This window comes from Gallus gallus, chromosome 3 (genome assembly GCF_016699485.2).
Source record: "Gallus gallus isolate bGalGal1 chromosome 3, bGalGal1.mat.broiler.GRCg7b, whole genome shotgun sequence".
NCBI lineage: Eukaryota > Metazoa > Chordata > Aves > Galliformes > Phasianidae > Gallus > Gallus gallus.
In genome coordinates, this window is record NC_052534.1 from 16463162 (window position 1) to 16481038 (window position 17877).

At 37.2% G+C, this 17877-nt stretch overlaps 1 protein-coding gene across 12 annotated transcripts in view; it reads right to left on the minus strand.

The window, feature by feature from the left end:
• GPCPD1 (glycerophosphocholine phosphodiesterase 1) overlaps window positions 1–17877 on the minus strand; it is a 42057-nt gene that overhangs the window by 13429 nt on the left and 10751 nt on the right. For 10 of the 12 annotated variants that reach the window (XM_419376.8, XM_040697035.2, NM_001398248.1 and 7 more), the window contains exons 3-11: window positions 15916–16000; window positions 14765–14849; window positions 8544–8619; window positions 6453–6494; window positions 5164–5287; window positions 3798–4044; window positions 2518–2680; window positions 2295–2427; window positions 2010–2064 (exon numbers count right to left, since the gene is read on the minus strand). In XM_419376.8, coding sequence (XP_419376.3) covers window positions 2010–2064; window positions 2295–2427; window positions 2518–2680; window positions 3798–4044; window positions 5164–5287; window positions 6453–6494; window positions 8544–8619; window positions 14765–14849; window positions 15916–16000 — 1010 coding nt within the window. Of the gene's footprint in view, window positions 1–2009; window positions 2065–2294; window positions 2428–2517; window positions 2681–3797; window positions 4045–5163; window positions 5288–6452; window positions 6495–8543; window positions 8620–13106; window positions 13159–14764; window positions 14850–15915; window positions 16001–17877 lie in introns of those variants that run through there. The other 2 variants (XM_046938761.1, XM_046938762.1) reach the window with 2 other exon arrangements.

Sequence of the window (17877 nt, forward strand, 5' to 3'; positions counted from 1 at the left end):
GACTACAGAACGACACAGTACACATGAGTACGAGTTGCCAAATATTCACAGGTCCTGGACATCAATCAGAAGTTGAATGCAATGCTGGTCGTTAACAATTACATCGTATTCAACAAAGGATTAAACAAAACAAAGAAACAAGAAAACAGCAGAGCATTATGTTACAGTATCTGCAAGAGCAGAAATGGCTACCTCTTGCATTCTCTGATCCTTGTGAAATGCATGTTAGTTTCTGTCAAGCCTAAAAAGGAGCAAAGTTTAAACCAGGGCTCTAAGGATAATCTTCCTGGAGGCGGCCATAGGAAGAGAGAAGCAAACTTTTTTTTCTTTTCACAGATTTTGACTGTCTCTAAATATTCCTTTCTGCAAAGATTATTTTTGTAGCAATGGCTATGAGCCTTTTCATTCTTGAAAACAGTTGGAAGCATTTTTCTAGTAATAATGATTATTTTATAATTAAATTCTGCCTCCGGATACTTTTTGTGGGCTTTTCAAAAGCTGTCTGCAAACCTGCAAAGTTCACCCAGAAATTAAAAACTACTGTTTGAACAGATTCTTTAGTAATTGCAGTTCTCATTTGCTCTGCAGTCAGTGCATGCTTCAGACAGTATTTTCAAATTGTACTCCAAAACTCACATGAGAGAAAGCTTTCAGCTATGACTCTTGGAGAGTCAGGAATTAAGTAGTCAAATATAGTAATAATAGTAGAGACTCTACTCCCATCTCTTTAACAGCTTCAGAAGATGCCTGGTAAAAAACCACATTAGCAGAGACATATCTGAAAAGTCTTGGAAGATAAGCAACAGGTGATCTCATAGCCACAACTTACTGTATCCAGATCTCCAATGAAAACAGGAGCTAGACAAGGAATGTCCTCCATAGGACTCAAACTACTCTGCTGTATTGTCTCAGTTTCTTTGCCTACATCAATCTCACCTCAGATCACTTCAGTGACCTATTTCTGAAAGGAAAAAAAACTGACCGCCTCTATCAGAGAATTTAAAACCTGAGGCTAGCATCTCCAAATTCAAAGTCTCCCATCAGGAGTCAGTTCTTCATTGTAAAAACTACAGGATCAGAGAATTGCTGTATTCTAGAAACTCAGCTCCTAAGTCCTGTTTTGGAGACCAGATTTAGATACTCAGCAGTTTCCAAAAAATAACTTTACTGCCTGAGAATATGCTGACTTCAGAAGAGCCAAAATTTCTTATAGGATTATGAATAATTTAGAATAAATATGCTTCTGCATAGTTGAAGTTAAAATTTCCCTGTATTAGAACTACATTAGAACACGTTACAAAGGTCATTATTTATTTTCATGGAAACTATGACAGATACGAAGAGCACAATAACATTATTTGATGGAACAAATTCTGAGCCACTAACACACTTCCTCAATACAGTCACCACCATTAGCTATATATTTTCACCAGCAATGAACGAGAGACTGCACACTGCGCTCGTACAAATCTGCATGGTCATCCAGACTGTGGTTTATCTTTCAGGTCACTGTCACAATCCACCACTCAACACCACACTGTGTTCACACCCACTGTTTGGTCTCCAGAAACATTTAGTGAGTGTCAATGGGTGCCTTTTTTTTTTTTTTCATATGGAGGAATTCAGATCCACACTTTTGCCTCATACACTTTTCTATGTCAGACACCATTGTGTCAGACTGCCCCTCTGCTGCCATCTGTCACACAGCAACAAAATGTAATGGGAATTGGTGGGAAGGTTCAACTTTTACTACCATACCACCTACATCCACCTCTAACTTCATGGGCCAACGTAATAAAATAGGAGCAGCCCCTGTAGATAGAAGGCTTTCCTAATAAATTGAGTTTAAGCTATTACTTTCCTTCGTATTTCTCCACAGCGTCTCCATAATTTGATGCCTTTTTTTAATTAAAAAAAAAAATCAGCACATTTAACATTCATTATATTGAATCATGAAAATGAAACATGGCAGCTACTCAAGCACTGTGCTCACACAAACATGTACATACATGACTAGCAGCATTCCTCAGAGAAGCTATAGTGTTCTCTTGAACCTTAGCAAGTCTGAAATAACAGCAAAGGAAAAGGTTTTATTAGATGCAGAATGTCACAAAAGTCCAGTGAAGCAACAGCAATACAAGTGTTTTATAGAACACTCACATTTGATATTGAAGAGACTTAAAACAATTAGGAGTTATAGCTTATAATTTGAAATTAGCTGCTTCCCCAGGTAATATCTCATGAAACTGAACATTAAAGAATAAAATCTCAGATTACAGCACAAATGAACTTACTTAGCTGTTGTTGTAGAGTTTCCAGCTCCCCTGTGTCCAACATCAAGAGTTGTTCTTGGTTTCCAGTATTTTGCATATGAGGCCTTCATATCACAAGTGTATCCCTGGATTGGCTTAATTATTAAGTAGTCCACTGCAAGGAAAAAAAAGAAGAGCTTCACGTGTCAGTAGATAACACGGGACTTCCAGTGAAGTTATCTGCACTTATTTGCACCAGCTGTACCTCTAACTTTTCCAATAGTCTTCCTCGGATTTCTGCCCATAATAGCAAGTGTAAGAATTCCAGCACTCTTCCCAGATTCTGCAATTGTGGATGACAGGAGGCAGGCAGAACCTACATGACCTGGGTGCTCATCATCTTGCACTACCTTCTCACTTAAATCTTCCTGAAAACAAACCAACCAAAACATTTACTGTTATACAGAGGCAGAAACATTAAGGAATTCTTATTTCATTAAAACCTTGTTCCTTGGCAAGACAGTCATTGATGCAACCAATCTCCCACATGTTACAGAAAACACAAACTTTAGGCCAGAACTGTTTTTGTGTAATGGTGTTGCAGGTTATGATAAAAAATGTGAAACTGCTGATGGCAATCTAGAAAGTTACATATGATTGGTTTTGAAAACTCTTAGATATGGTAATCTTTACAGAGCATAGCTAGATACAAGGAATAGGATCTCTTCTAAAACTTCCATGTTACATTTAGATCAAAGATAAAGTCAATTTTTTTTAACATATATATACATACATAACATGTATAAATATTATATATATTTCATGTATGAATATATGGTACTACATATATTTTTAAAAAGAGCTTTGTCTTCATTTGCAGGGAAGGAGGAGGTACATAAGTAGCACACAGAACAAGTGCTTGATCAAGTCAAGTTCAGGAGCTATATCACCACTTTACAATTTTAAGTGATAGAGGGGCATTTTTAGTCCAAGCACTTTTTTTAATGCATAAGCAGTATGAGAAGACAGAAGTTATTCCCTTCTACAAAAAGAACTTTGAATATTAAAATATTTCAGGAAATATATTTCAGGTAACTTGCAGATGTCATAGTGAGACTCTACATAAGCACAGTTCTAATTTGCACTAGCTAGTCCAGAGAAATCTGTCTTAAAGGCAAGATTAAATAGTTGCATCTTAACTAGTCCATGTACACACTGTTAAGATTCAAAGGATAAACAAACTACCTCTGGTAAAGGACAAATACAAGCTAACCCAACTATGTGGAGCACCACACGCACTATTTGCACTAACTCCTGAACAAGCAGAACACACAAAATTTGCAGTGCAACACTGAGATGACTTAAACCTCTCTGTAAAGTGGTGCAGTAGCGAACCATATCGTAACTCATTAACACAAATAACATCCAAAGGATCAAATATGTCAGTCAGCAGCTCAATCCTAACAGTGAAATCTTGATGCTAATTGACTCCACTAACTCCAGAATTTAAGACCAGAGTTGCTTCTAAGCACTGAGGTGACATACCTCAAAAAAATCAAAGATTAATTCCAAGTTATCAGGCTCCATGGTTTGTATGGTGTATTCTAACCACCGATCTGACTGCAAAGCATAACCACAGTCTGGCTGAGAGTGTCGGCATTTATATTCATTGTTGCTTATTAAGGAGAACTCCACAGTGTTTGCCATCTTCTGAGGAACAGTAGGAGATGTTTTTTCTTGGCCCTCTTCATCATCATCATCTTTCTCCAGGCCTTCCAGAGTCAACTTCACTCTATTCAATCAGAAACAGAAAACAAATTGGTATAGGAAGAAATACTGGAGAGTTAAAAAGAAGCTTGAGCAGAAGCTACAGGAGAACACAAGAATTATTCTCACCACCAACTACAGGAAAGCAGCGCATACAGTGGACTCTGACAAGTTTGGAATTGTTGCTTTCCAAATAACACAGGAACGTGGGTAAAAGTGAAAACTGTAGCAGTGGTCATAAAAGCAGCCCTCTGCCACATTAACCAATGATTTGGGCTACCAAAATAGACAGCTCTCCTCCAAAGATACCCATAATGTTGGTAGACTAACCAAAAGCACTGGAAATAGCAGTAGTCACAGAATCACAGAATTGCAGGGGTTGGTAAGGATGATCTCTAGAGATCATCAAGTCCAACCCCCTGCTAAAGCAGTTTCCTACAGCAGGTCACACAGGTAGGTGTCCAGATGCGTCTTGAATATCTCCAAAGAAGGGGACCCCACAACCCATCCAGGCAGCCTATTCCTGTCCTCTGTCACCCTCACTGTGACAAAGTTCTTCAGGATCAACACTGAATGTTGATGGCTGCTGCTAAGCACATACATAATTTTAGCCTCTGAACACAGATTACAAAAAAGATACTCTGAAGTAATTAGTAAGTATTGTGAGAATAATCATTTAAAAGTAAACAGAAAGAAGTTTCTGCAATATCACGGACTGAGACGAATGACCTTCTCTCCAAGACTCAGCTTAATCCTACACAGGGCAGACATTCCAAATAACATCCAATTTCACTGATGTACAAAATCAAATACATCAGTGATGGAAGCACATTAAAGTAATCTCCTTCCAAGTCATCTTAAAGCAGACAGGATACAGGGTTATCATTTAGATGTCAACTCACTACTGAAATTGAACTTGCCTCCAAACAATTACAACCAGAAATCCTTTTCACAGATTGGACATTCTGAATATCCTCATAGAATAAGACAGCACAGTATTTAAGCATATTCTACAACCTTGAAAAATAACATTGCCAAAGCAGGTGACAGCCACAAAAATTCTAAGAGGCCAGATCCAACTCTTTTTTAGACACAATATGGAAAATGTGAGGTAAATTGCTAAACAAGATGAACAGACTCTTACCTAAACCTTGATGTTTTGAATTTCTTCTTTGATATCATTACAGGGGACTTCTCAGAATAATGCAGACGCAATCGTATTTCTGTTTGACAGGTCAGCCACCCAGCATCCACAGTTTCAATACCATCTGTTAAGAATTGAACAACAACCATTAGAAAGGCACCTTAAAAGCTTATTTAATTTCTAAAGGAGAGCCTAGATAGTTAAATATAAATACAATTCCTCGGGCACCATCTTCCAGCCAATCCTCTATCAGCTTTATTCAATAGTATTTCCAAAGCAATTGCTGTGTATACCCTTTCACCTGTCTTTTCTGAGTTACCTAGAACAGGCAACAGATACGTAGTAGTCGACTCTTTTTTAAAGGAAACAAATAGGAATACCCATCCACGCCAACTTCACATGTAAGCTGTTCAAAGGAAAGCACTGAGCGTTTCAGTATTAATTGTATTTAGAATACCAACAGCTATGTCTCCAAAGGTTTACAGAACAGTCCCATGTTCTGGGATTTCTCAGTACATGAATCACCACCGGGAGAAACTGCAAGTTCAAAAGCAATTCAAAACTTCTTGTTTCAATTGAGATAGAAATATCATCACAAGCAAGGCCAGTAAAGCAGCATAAGCCTGGAGGACAGAATACAGCAACAGATACGATGGGGAAAAAAGCACAGAGAAGAATCCTCAACCTCACCGTCAGGAGAAGGAAAGTCTACAAAAGAGGATGGCCAGGAAGCACGAGCTGCCAGACCAAGTGTCAAAGTAGATACCACAGTTTTGAAGAGTTCCTAACAAAACATTACCTCTGATAGGGGTGTGAAAGAAAACAGAAAAGCTTTGAGACAAAACGTGTAAGACATAACAAAGAGTTAACACAGGCGTCAGGGACAGAGCATTAAATGAGAAGTGGGTTTTAATTGCAAAAGCAACACATACGCACGCACAGGAGCATGACATCTGAACTTGAGAAGTTTTGTCAGTTATGTGCGTAACTGAAGAGGTAGAATGCGTATATTTAGTGTTATTCTCCTACTCAAGGAGAGTTCTTTCTACAGCTAGTTTTAAAGTGAAGGCTAGTAGCAGCAGCAGCCTACTCCGTAGTTCCAAAATACACACTTAGAGCCTAGAGTTCACAGATCTTATCCAACACCAGCATGCTGACAGTCTTTCAGCTCTTCTTTCAATAAAGCAGAAAATTCATGTCTTAACTAAGTATCTCACAATGGTTTTCAACTACAATGCTTAACCTTGTCAAAGTTAAATACGCAGCCAAGATCAGTATATTTCACTTACTATGAATTCCGAAGTATCCATCGTCAATGGTCATTTCATTTTCTAGAATTGAAACGAGGGGAAAAACAGAACGGAAGACACTAATCAGTATTAATACCAGCAGCAATTGTTGTCAAGTTAAATTCTACTTTTTCACTTTGTTTCTAAAGAGCCCATCTAATAAGAAGTACAAAAATAGAAACAAAAAATAAGCATGTTTATTGCAACCTTCTATGAAGTTCACTCCAACTTCATGCATTTCATAGGTTCTGCAAGAAAAACCCATCAAGCCAAAAAATGCCTTAAGATTTGTGCTTTGCCTGAACTGAACTGAGGGAAAAAAATAATAATAATTAAAAAAAAAAAAATCAGGAAAGCTGCATAATGACACAGTTAGCTGTAGGAGTCTGCTGACAACATCTACACCCTACGAGAACCTACAGCGATTTTCTAGTTAGTGTCCAAGCCCTTCCATTTCTTGCAAACATACGAGAAAGCTGTTCTCCTGCACATCTACAGCTAAAGCTTATTAATTGAGTTAGCCACAATCAAAATGCTTATTCTGTCCACGTGACAGAAACCTATTCTAGGATGAGATCATCAAAATACTCATTTCACAGTTACTTTTAATCCTTCCTCCCTCTGAAGTTTTAATAGCTGAGATCTTCAGGCATGGGGCGAATCCAGCAGCATTAACAGAACTGCAGTAGCATACACAAGCTACGAGTTTCTCACAAGACTTCATAAAATTTTGTTGCTACAGCCATTAACCCTGACTTTTTCTAGGAGGAATTATAATCCCGTCCTCCATTTTTAATAACGATCAACCAACAATTTAGGGTCCTAATAACTAAGAGCTAACATCCTGGCTTTGCTGCATTTTCTTAAAGACTGCCTAGGAAGAAAGCCCCTATTTTCATGGAGACCTGGGAGATCTAGCTTCTGTGATTCAATCCTATTTTAGCTTCACATTCTGTTAAAAAAAAAAAGCACTAAGCATCCTAACCATAGAAATCAGCAGAAAATGGTTTTGACATTAATTCATTTATTAAAGACACAAAAAATACGGAGTATTACTTGGAAAAAAAATATCCTAATTGTATGGAATGGAGTTATCTGAATTCAGAGATAAAGCGTAAACCCTAAGAGAGGGCACACTGCTTCCTAATTAATTACTGAAAAAACACAGAGATAACTTGTTACAGGAATACAAACACTGAACTGCATTAATTCAATAGAAATTACACAAAAATACCAACAGTGATCATGCATTATTATTAAGTTTCTTTAATATCATCTTCTTTATAAAAGATGTATTCTTTCAACAAATCAGAAGATAAATAATAGACAAATACTCTGCGTGGAGAAGTGGGGAGAAAATAACATTGCTCATATTCTAGAAGGAACAGTGCATAGAACATGCCATTCTGAGCAGCACTGGAGATCTAAATTACAAGCTACATTCAAAGGTTATCACTTAAACACCATCAAAACACCCAAATTCTCCCACCTTAGGAAAGCATTAGGAACTTGTATGCAGGTCCGCATGCCACTCTTGCTTCCAGCAAAATAAATTTATTGCTAAATTGCCATATAAATTAGCCATATACATTAATTACATTAATTTTACTTATTTAAAGAAGCCTAATTTTTTTTTTTTTTTTTGCATTAAAATTTTACTAGTGATACAGTACTTAAACAAAACCAATAGTGAATCCATGCCCTCCCCCTCCCCACATTCTCTGGGAGGGAAAAAAATACTTAAAAAAAAAAATGGATCCTTAGTCTCAAAGAATTGAACTTAGAAAAAAAGGATTACATTTGAAGTTAAAAAAAAAAAAAAGCAGTCCACATCATCTTAGGGATGGCAGCAAAGAATTTCACACTCACTTCATTTTTAAGTCACTTATTCATATATATATATATACAGATAGATAGGTGCGGGTTTTTTTTGAGAGTAAGGTCCATGTTGTGCAAAGAAAAGTTTATACCTTCAAAACATTAATAAATTTCAGTATTTTATATCTATAATTATCAATCCCTCTAAACCAATGTGCAGCATATTAGCAATCTTATGCATATGCCTCAAACAGATGCAGTTTATGCCCATACCTAAAGGGGTAATTGATCGTGGTTGTAGATGAGTCTCCCACGTGTGAACTATGACTTCGCAGGGACCATCGATAGTCTGTAATTTAAAAGTTAAATGTCTACAATAATTTCTTTTGTTATATCTGATTTTCTACCCATGAAGCTCTTTGGGATGGTTGTGAACTTAAATTACAGATTTAAAAGGACGAGGAGAGCGGAGAGAAAGAGAGAGAAAGAGAATGAAATAAAGGAGAAATAGGTCAGCTTAGCTCTTACCCCTTGCAACTGCTGCTGCTATCTGATAAGTCAGGTCACACTACACATAACAAAACTTGTCAGAAGTCCGACAGAGTGGTGATGTTAGACAGAACTATTACATCTTTACTACTTATAACTATTATTCTGGACTACCGTAGTCTCCTTTGGATACAAAAAAAAACCACAACCAAAACACCGTCTGTGAACTCATCAGGTGGGTTTTTTTACTACAACTACAATTCATAAACAGAATCCATACAAGCTTCATCTCCACAGTTTGAAACAGCGAATCTACTCATCAGTTAGAAGTTGTTGGTCAGTTCTCCCCTTAGACTTACTCAACTCGTTCCAAGTCTACATAAAACACTTATTCAAGCGGAGGTACATGAAAACAAATTATCTACCATCCAATTAAAGCCTAAGTAACTGGAATCCAGCTGCCTCAGGAGGAAGAATACACCGATACTGTGCTATCAACCAGCACTGAAGCCCTCTGCAGGCCTATGTTTGAAACAGAATGAGGTTATTTTACCAAAAAAATTACTCTTTTGTTGACAAATAGTCTAGATTTAGTAAAACTCTAAATGCTTTCTAGGTTACAACCTCAATGTAACCAATGGCTTGTGACAGGAAGAACATCCTGATTTCCAGCTCAGTCACCCTAGGAAGTTGTTTGCTTTCTCTAACTTTGTACGGTTGTTACTATCAGTGAAAGCTGCTGTCAAACAGCTGCAGTTTGTCCTTTTGGTGGTCTGTGCCTAGGCAACTCCTATTTGCAGACAGACTAGCTACTGCCCACCTCACTCACACCAACCTCAGTGCCAACTTGTCCCGGAACTGGATTCCTGCTTAAACAGATTTCAGCTCCAGAGGCACATCCAGACAAGCTTCAACCTCCACAAAGCACTCCGATACCCAGATCTGCTATCTTACAGCCCACTTAATTCTTAAGCAGCTGATGGGATTCCTTGACCTATATCAAGTGCTTTTAACCTAACCAAATTTTCTAGTGAATTCCGAAGCGTGTAACGATCAAATCAGAATAAAATGCAAATGTTTAAAGTTTTGCTTTAAGGACAAGATACATGTAAATACTATTGTCCTCAGTTTATTCCAGTTACGGGGCAGTTTTAATTCCCCTTTTCTCTGCCGTTGCCAGAATACGTGCTCCTATGGACTTGTAGAAAAGTAAGTTACGACAGCCTTCTTCCCCCATTTTTCACAGACTCATCTTTGTATATCACCATCTCCATTTTCAAAGCTGAAGCCTCTGTTTGCCAGCATTTCCTAACTACTGATGTTTCCTAACACTGTGTGCTGCTCCAGCAGCAGCTCCCATGAACAGTTGCAGAGCTTGCAGTTCGCAATGCTGGGGAACGCAAACCTGCCCTAACACGCATTAGGCTGCATCCTACAGAAGGCAGGCAAAGGCCTCTACTTGTACTTGCAACCCCCATATTGCACTAAAATACAACGCCAGCTTATTTCTGAAAGGGTAAAATACACTACTGTAATTCTACATTTAGCTTTTAGGCACTAAAATTATGAAAGAGAATTTGAGTAATATAATTTCCAGAACAAGCACAACGCACTGGATACAGATCACTAAATTTCAACCCCTGAAAGGGATACAATGGGATGGTCACACATTTAATCCCACAGTACTTTCCATACTAAGAGAAGCCTAGCAAGCAGGTAGTGAATGGGCACAGACACAACTGCACCCTCCCACAATCCCTGCTCAGACTTGGTGCTTAGCTGCCATTCACTGAAATGCCTCTAAGATGTTTAAAGGACACCCAACAGAAGTCACATTTAAAGTGAGGTTAGAGTACTGATGCAACTCCAATTATATTCAGTGGCATCCAAACAACAGTTCAGTTTGGATTAGCTTACAGCAGAAGTTAATGATGTGCCATCAGTATTCACAGTATGAATATGGTATTTAAATCAGGTTGTCCAAGCAGTAGCTTAAACGACATGTCCCCAGGTGTCACTTCAAACATCCCTGTGGGCAGTACACTGATGTTACACAGAGCAGCACTGTATGGAAGGGACCATCTATTAACACATTTAAAAAATAAAATGGCAAATCCATTTGCCTTTTTGTTCTTAAAATAGTAATTTTTATTTAATGAAAAAATAGGAGGGCAGTTCCAAGATTCCCGATCCAGGACTACACAACAGAGCAGACATTAAGAAAAACAAGGTGATCTTAGAACAGAACAAAATAAATCCACAAAGGAGATCAGAAGAACATTTAACAAGATGCACTTCATGGCTAAACTTCTTAAAACTGTATTTCAAGGATGTTAATCTACTTCAAGAAAACAAAATCACAAACAAATTAGTCTTATTCTCTCAATGCTGTATCTCCACATTTCTGTACGATGTAAGACACGACAATTAGGCACAAAACCAAACAACCAAAGCTTTACAGCCAGTGCCACTAATTTCACAAGGCATCTGCGTCTTCACATCACCTGCCGCAACATCTTAGGCCAACTAGAGATCCTATAGCTCTAATACTTCCCATAATATTTAACAGACAACCTTCCACCTCAGCTCAGTCCTAGCAGCAGTGCTCCTTTGTCACCAACAGGTTAACCATGGGTTAATCATCTGGCAAGAGGTCTTCTGGGGCACTTGGCTATTAAAGAAGTTACTGAGCCTGGATCTACCTTTCACCCTGGTTACCGTACACTGAGCACTACATGGACTTGACATTACATTTTAGAAAAGCTAGCAGGTCTCATTTGAAATATCTTCCATCGAGCAATACTCAATGGTGGAACACATTCACCAACACAACCTTCAAAGTTTCCCTACACAGATAGCTATTTCACACTTTCCTTCAAGAAAATAACCCTGAACTTGCACGACTACTTACTGTTGGAAAAGCACATAGAACACTGCTGAGCAGAACACTGTACGTGTTTACTTTACTAAGGTTTTCAAACACGCATCGTGCAAACAATATCTATCAAAAACATATCCTAAAATGCATAACATACCCTAGATTTAAATTTGAAACAAGGTATGCAGGTGGTTTCCTCTCCCCAGTCAGACAGAAAGAATATACAAAATAAGATAGAAAGATTGTTACAGTAAGGGAACTGGTTCTGGACTATGTTTTGAGACAAAAATCTGAGCAAAACAATTTAAATTACTGTCTTATTGTATCCAATGCATTTATTTACTTAAAAGAAAATCTTAGGATTGCTCATTATCATTAAATTGGTTTTAACGTTAAAAGCTCTTGGTATTTAAGAATCAAGACTTGCACCAATTCAACAGTAAAACATTCTTTGTGTATGTATTCATATATGGACTCCTAAAATAGTCTATACATTTCTGTATTAACTGTTTATATAACCATTACTATGTTAACATCAAAACGCTGCAGTGCAAAGCAACAAAACTTCCCACAATACTGTACTACCCTTCAAGCAAAATAAGTGACAGAACATATCTAAATAATGACTATTTTTTAAAGGGAGGTGAGAAAAATACTTTCCCCATTTTTTTGAACTCTAAAACACAAGTCATCAGCTGCATTTTCACATCTAGTCTGAGATCATTCCTGTGTAAACATGCATCACTTGCACTTTGCCAACAGGCACCCATGTCAGTGTGATTCTACATGTCAAGCATCTTCAAAGATGCAGTTCTTAGAGAATCTAAAGGAACTGCAACTTGAACTGGATCTGCCTTTCAGCATCATTTACTCAGTTACCTAGTGTCAAATTCACATTTAGACTTTAACATGTAATTAATACTAGACATACATTTAAGTTATCCAACTACAGACCATGACATACAATTGCACTCACAAAATGCTAACAGGGTCTGAAGGACCACATATAGCAAGCTTGAGAAATTAATCACATGCTATGAATAATAAAACACATTCACTGAAATAAACATTCAGAATAATTTCATTTAGAAGCATCTTATCCTTAGCAGGGTTGTTAATGAAGTAATCCAAAGACTGTCTTATGTGCACCATGTTGTTTCTAACAGGAATGTAATATACAAGGGACCCTGGTTTTTATCGTTCTGCAAAAAAACCCTATGTATATCTGTATCTATCTATCTATATACGTAAAAAGAAAACATTGAGGGGCAGAAGTACCAGCTACAAAAGACTATTTCTTATAAAATGAAGTCCTGTGGTACTGCACACTTAATGGGTACAGGTTAGAGACTGCTAAGTGGATAATCACGTACCCAGGCAATTACATCCTTTGCTTTTGTAGGGTGTTTTGGCTTCCTTTCTATATACAGTAGCTCTTTATGCTGTTATTCCATAAAATTCATACTTACCTTGGCAGACTCTGCATCACACGGTACAAAAAGCGTGCACGATACAGAGCACCTACTTAAAGAAACACACTCACCAATACATATTGTAAACTTTTTCATATGTTAAAGCAAACTTCGTCTATGAGCACATTTTCTGCCAATTTGCTCTCACTAAGTGTACTTTTTTCATGTGGTATTGTTTACATTTTAAACTTAAGGGCATTTACAAGAAACAGAAGAGTCCCATCATAGCTGGAAAATCATGAAAGACAAATCTACTTTCAGCCTCAAAAACTGAACAACACAACAAACAACTATTACTGACCTTCCCTTGTTTTCCCACAAAATAACAACAAAAGCATGACTTTCAGATTATATCGTTTACTTGCTTTAAGGAAAAGCAGAGCAGTCTCATGCCTCATTTCAAATCAGTACCCTTCACTGAGTACTCCCATGATGCCTCCACCAAATACTTTTTCAGTGGAAACAAACTGAATCTAGCTGACCTCACATACTCTTGACAGTAATTTAAAATATAAAAACCAAACAAAACACCAAACCAGATAATCATACAACTCCTTTGCACATCCAGCTTAGCAGTCATAAACCTGATTTCAAACAAAAACTAAAGTTCAAGGTAAACACCTAGAAGACATTGACAGAGTAAGCAAGACAGCAAAGATGTATATATATTCATTAGTTATTATTTATAAGTAATATATTATTATTATATTTATAAGCAGCTGAAAAGTAGTTGCTTATTTTTCCCAATTAGTCTGACATTTTTTCCTGGACACCTTTCAGTCTCATCACTAGCTCGAAGATGGAAAAGCTCCATCCAACTACCTTATCTACACACCAGTATACTACCCCATACACTCAACTCACACACAACTTGGACATCCATACCCGCAATAACACATCGGTGTCTCTTTGGTCAAGCCACGCAAATCACAGAATCGAAGGAAGGTTTGGGTTGGAAGGGACCTTAAAGATCATCCGGTTCCAACTCTCCTGCCATGAGCTGGGACACCTTCCACTAGAGAACTTGCTGTTTTAAGCTCCATCCAGCCTAGCCTTGAACACCATACAAATACCTACATAAACTTAGAGAAAAAATTGGGAAGCCCCATCTATCTACTCCAAGAGATAAATGTGCTCATTACACAGCACAAAAGCAAGTTAATCCATCTCACATCTCACCAAAAAAATCTGCAGTTAAAATTCTAAAGCTGCAGTAAGGTAAAACCTGCTCACGCTTTCTCCTGCTATTGCTTTTGCTTGTTTTCATGCTAGAGATCCTTGTCTTACAAAATCTCTATTTAATTTTAAGTGTAAGAGTTGTTATAGCCTTACTACATCCAATGAAAACTTCCTTGTACTGCTCCAGCTATTACAACACTCTCAGGCATTTCGTTATCCTTGGTATTTTCAAAAAGCACTAACAGGGTAAAGACAAAAGATGTTTTCACTAAAATAAAGCTAACTAAAAGCAGTTAGATATTTCCTGAAGTGAGTTGCTTGCATTTCCACAAGTACTTTGGTGTTTCATATGTTGCAATTTAACAGTTCTTTCTATAATCTGAGATTTAACTCAGAAAATCCTTTTTACTTCAAATGAAGATTTTTTTCCCACAGAAAAAAATGAGTCAAATTAAAACAGAAAAGGTTGTACATACCTTAGGTTCCAAGAAGTACCCTTTAAAATATCGATACTTAACAGGAACTCCTCTAGGAAGCTCTATAGTAGCTTTCCATAATTCACTGTGAAAATAACAAGTTCAAAAACTTATTCTCTTCAGTTCTCTGATGTTTGATCCAACATTCTACACACTACTTTATCTTAGCAGCTCTACTGGCATCTTAAAAAAATGATTTATTAGTAGAGACTGAAACCATTTGTTTGGAATGTGGCTTTCCTTACCGAGTACGTTTGTAGCTTCTCAGGTGATCTTTTGTTTTGTTTTAAATTAGTACAAAAATCTATCCCAGAAATAGCACAGAAGTAACACATGGGCAAATACACTGGTATTTTTTGCAACTTCGATGACAGAACTGAGTTTGCTCTATGGTATTCAAAACAGTTGGTGAGTCTTAACACTCTTTACAGGTTACTTTGCATTCTGATTCGTTATTACTTCTTTAGTTCAGTCATTCTCCATTCTAAATAGAACAGTGTGTATTGCTACCAGAAAGTTTTTCGGGAGGCATACTTAGAACAGAAAGTGCACTTTTGGACCTCAGATCTGAAGAGCTCTACGGGAGCAAGAATCCTCACGCTCACGTAACAGATAGTGAAAACATGATGATATAATTCATGAATTCATCCAACATCACTCATGAAGCCACTGACAGAATTACATCTTATAACCCTATTTCCTGCATCACATGGACAAATAACAGCACGTAAGGGTACCATTTTAAGGAAATACTGAACTCCTATGAAGTGCCAGACTGTCTTCATGTAAGCTCATTTTCATATGAACACAAATCACACAGAAGTTTTAGCATTAAAACTATCATCTTCTTCCCACCTTCCTACCGCACAATAAGTACTTGTACAGGTTAAGAAGAAAGTAAACATCTCCCACAATTTGGTGTTTGCATCATTACAAGACTGAGAGTTATCCTTAGCAACCTCTTATTAGAAGTGTCTACAACTGTACTTCTGACGTGTGTCAACCACAATGGTAGAAGCATCATTTGTAACTAGAAAAGCATACCAAAGTTAAACATTCTCTTAAACACATTCCTATGTAGCCTGATAGTTGACAACCTCAGAACCAGAATCAATTCACTGCTCTAGATCCCTAAAGAAAAAACAGCCTACCAGTCATCAGTCTGGAGGACCACTGCGGCTTGTGGATTCCAACTTCCCAAAGCACTGCAGCTCCCACATATTGCAAAAACCTCCCCTGAAAATGAAGAGACCAAATTAAAAACAACGTGGTTATCATAAGTCCAGCTTACGTGGAACTACTACATATAGTCTACATGGATAAACATTTGAATAATTTTCATGTGTACAGCAGGCTCACCCATCCAAGCTTCTTTTTGGTTCCAAAAAGTCTTATCCCCTCACACTCAGAATTACAACAGTGTCTTCACTTCTATCACAAAGATATCGCTGAGAGGCATTGCAAACAACCCAAACTCCTAAGAAGGTTGGCATCCACATTTTCCTTTATTAACACTGTTTAAATAAGTCTTTGGAAATGCAAAGGGCAAGTTTTCACTGGGAAATAAATGTCCTTTGTAAAAATGCTCACATATATACGCACACACACACACACGTGTGAATATGTATATGATCACAGATGTGTATACACACACATGTAGTAACACAAAAAAACAGTAATTTTCTAAAATTCCTATGAATGAATTCAGAAGCAGATAAAGCAGGAGTTTGATAGCATCACTCCCAAAGCAAGAAATACAGCTTAATTCCTGTGGGAAATAAAATTACCATGTTTTAAAGTTTTTTATTGGATATAAAAGTATGAGGTTTCCATGCAAGAAGTATTAAATCATCACACTTTAATATGTATTACATGCACATCGAAAGAACAAAAAGGACTACAATAGAGTGAGAATGCTCAATTCTGAGGAAACCAAGAGATAAAAGTGAACATTGCAATTTATCCTTATTTTTTTAATAGAAAACCAGCATGCAGGACTGTAAGAACAACGATAAATACAACTGGAAAGGATAAATAAGTATTTTGCTTTTTACAGGGTTTCAACAGTATTATTATACTCAAAATCAATCCATTATAGGAGGAGAAAATGTGAAGTTGTTACACTTATTCATCACATGCTGAACCTTATAGTCTTCCCCTACAAAGTAAGAACCACTGAAGCACGGGAGCCACTTATACATTCAAATGTAATTAATAAAAAAAAGTACTTCAGTATCTAAATGACATCTAAATGTGAAAAGCAGATGAAGACGTTCAGCTGAAGTTACAGCGTAGCCTAGGATTTGAGACCTTCTATTAAGCCAAATATCATAGCTGGAACTTCAGGTCTGAAATAAGTTCTGAGGATTTACTCAGACCTCTAACATGAAGTTTATTTTTTCCAGCTGTATTGGATAATCTAATTTAAGAAGAGTTTTGTTTGTAAAAGAGACAACTGTAGACACAAGTGACAAATGGAAAGGATTTCATCTTAAAAGCTGCTAAATGAAGTAATTTGAGATCATCATTAGCTGCAGTTTTTTGTTTGCTAAATAAAAGTTTTCTGTCCCAATTCACTTAAAAAAAATCAGCTTTTTGCAAGCTTGCTCCAAGTATATAAATGGAGACAAGATCTGATTGGGTATTTATAGTGTAAGTTATTGCACACATGAAGTTTTTCACCTTTTTCACTCTTTAATGGCACAATACAGTGTTGTTTTTAACTCCAAGAGGGAATGAAGGAGGAGGGGAGGGCCATTTGAGCACCACACAGTTACAGTTTCTGACTGGAGATGTTAAACAGTTAACTGTTTTCTTTTAATATTCCTTTAACACAGCAGCATTTAATCCACCACAGTACACCTGTGCAAATACCAGCCCATCTCTCAAGCACAACCTAAGTTAGATTCCTCTTAGTAACAGCTACAGCAGCTTTTCAGCCTTCTTTAAAAACAAAAATCCCCAGCAGCCTGAACAGAGGGTGAATACTCACAGCAAGGTACAACACACAAAAGGCAACACTGAAACAGGATTGAGTCACACCTCTACTCACTTTACAATTATCTGAATGGCTGCACCAAGACCAGTAAAATTCTGATCAAATTATTCAAAGA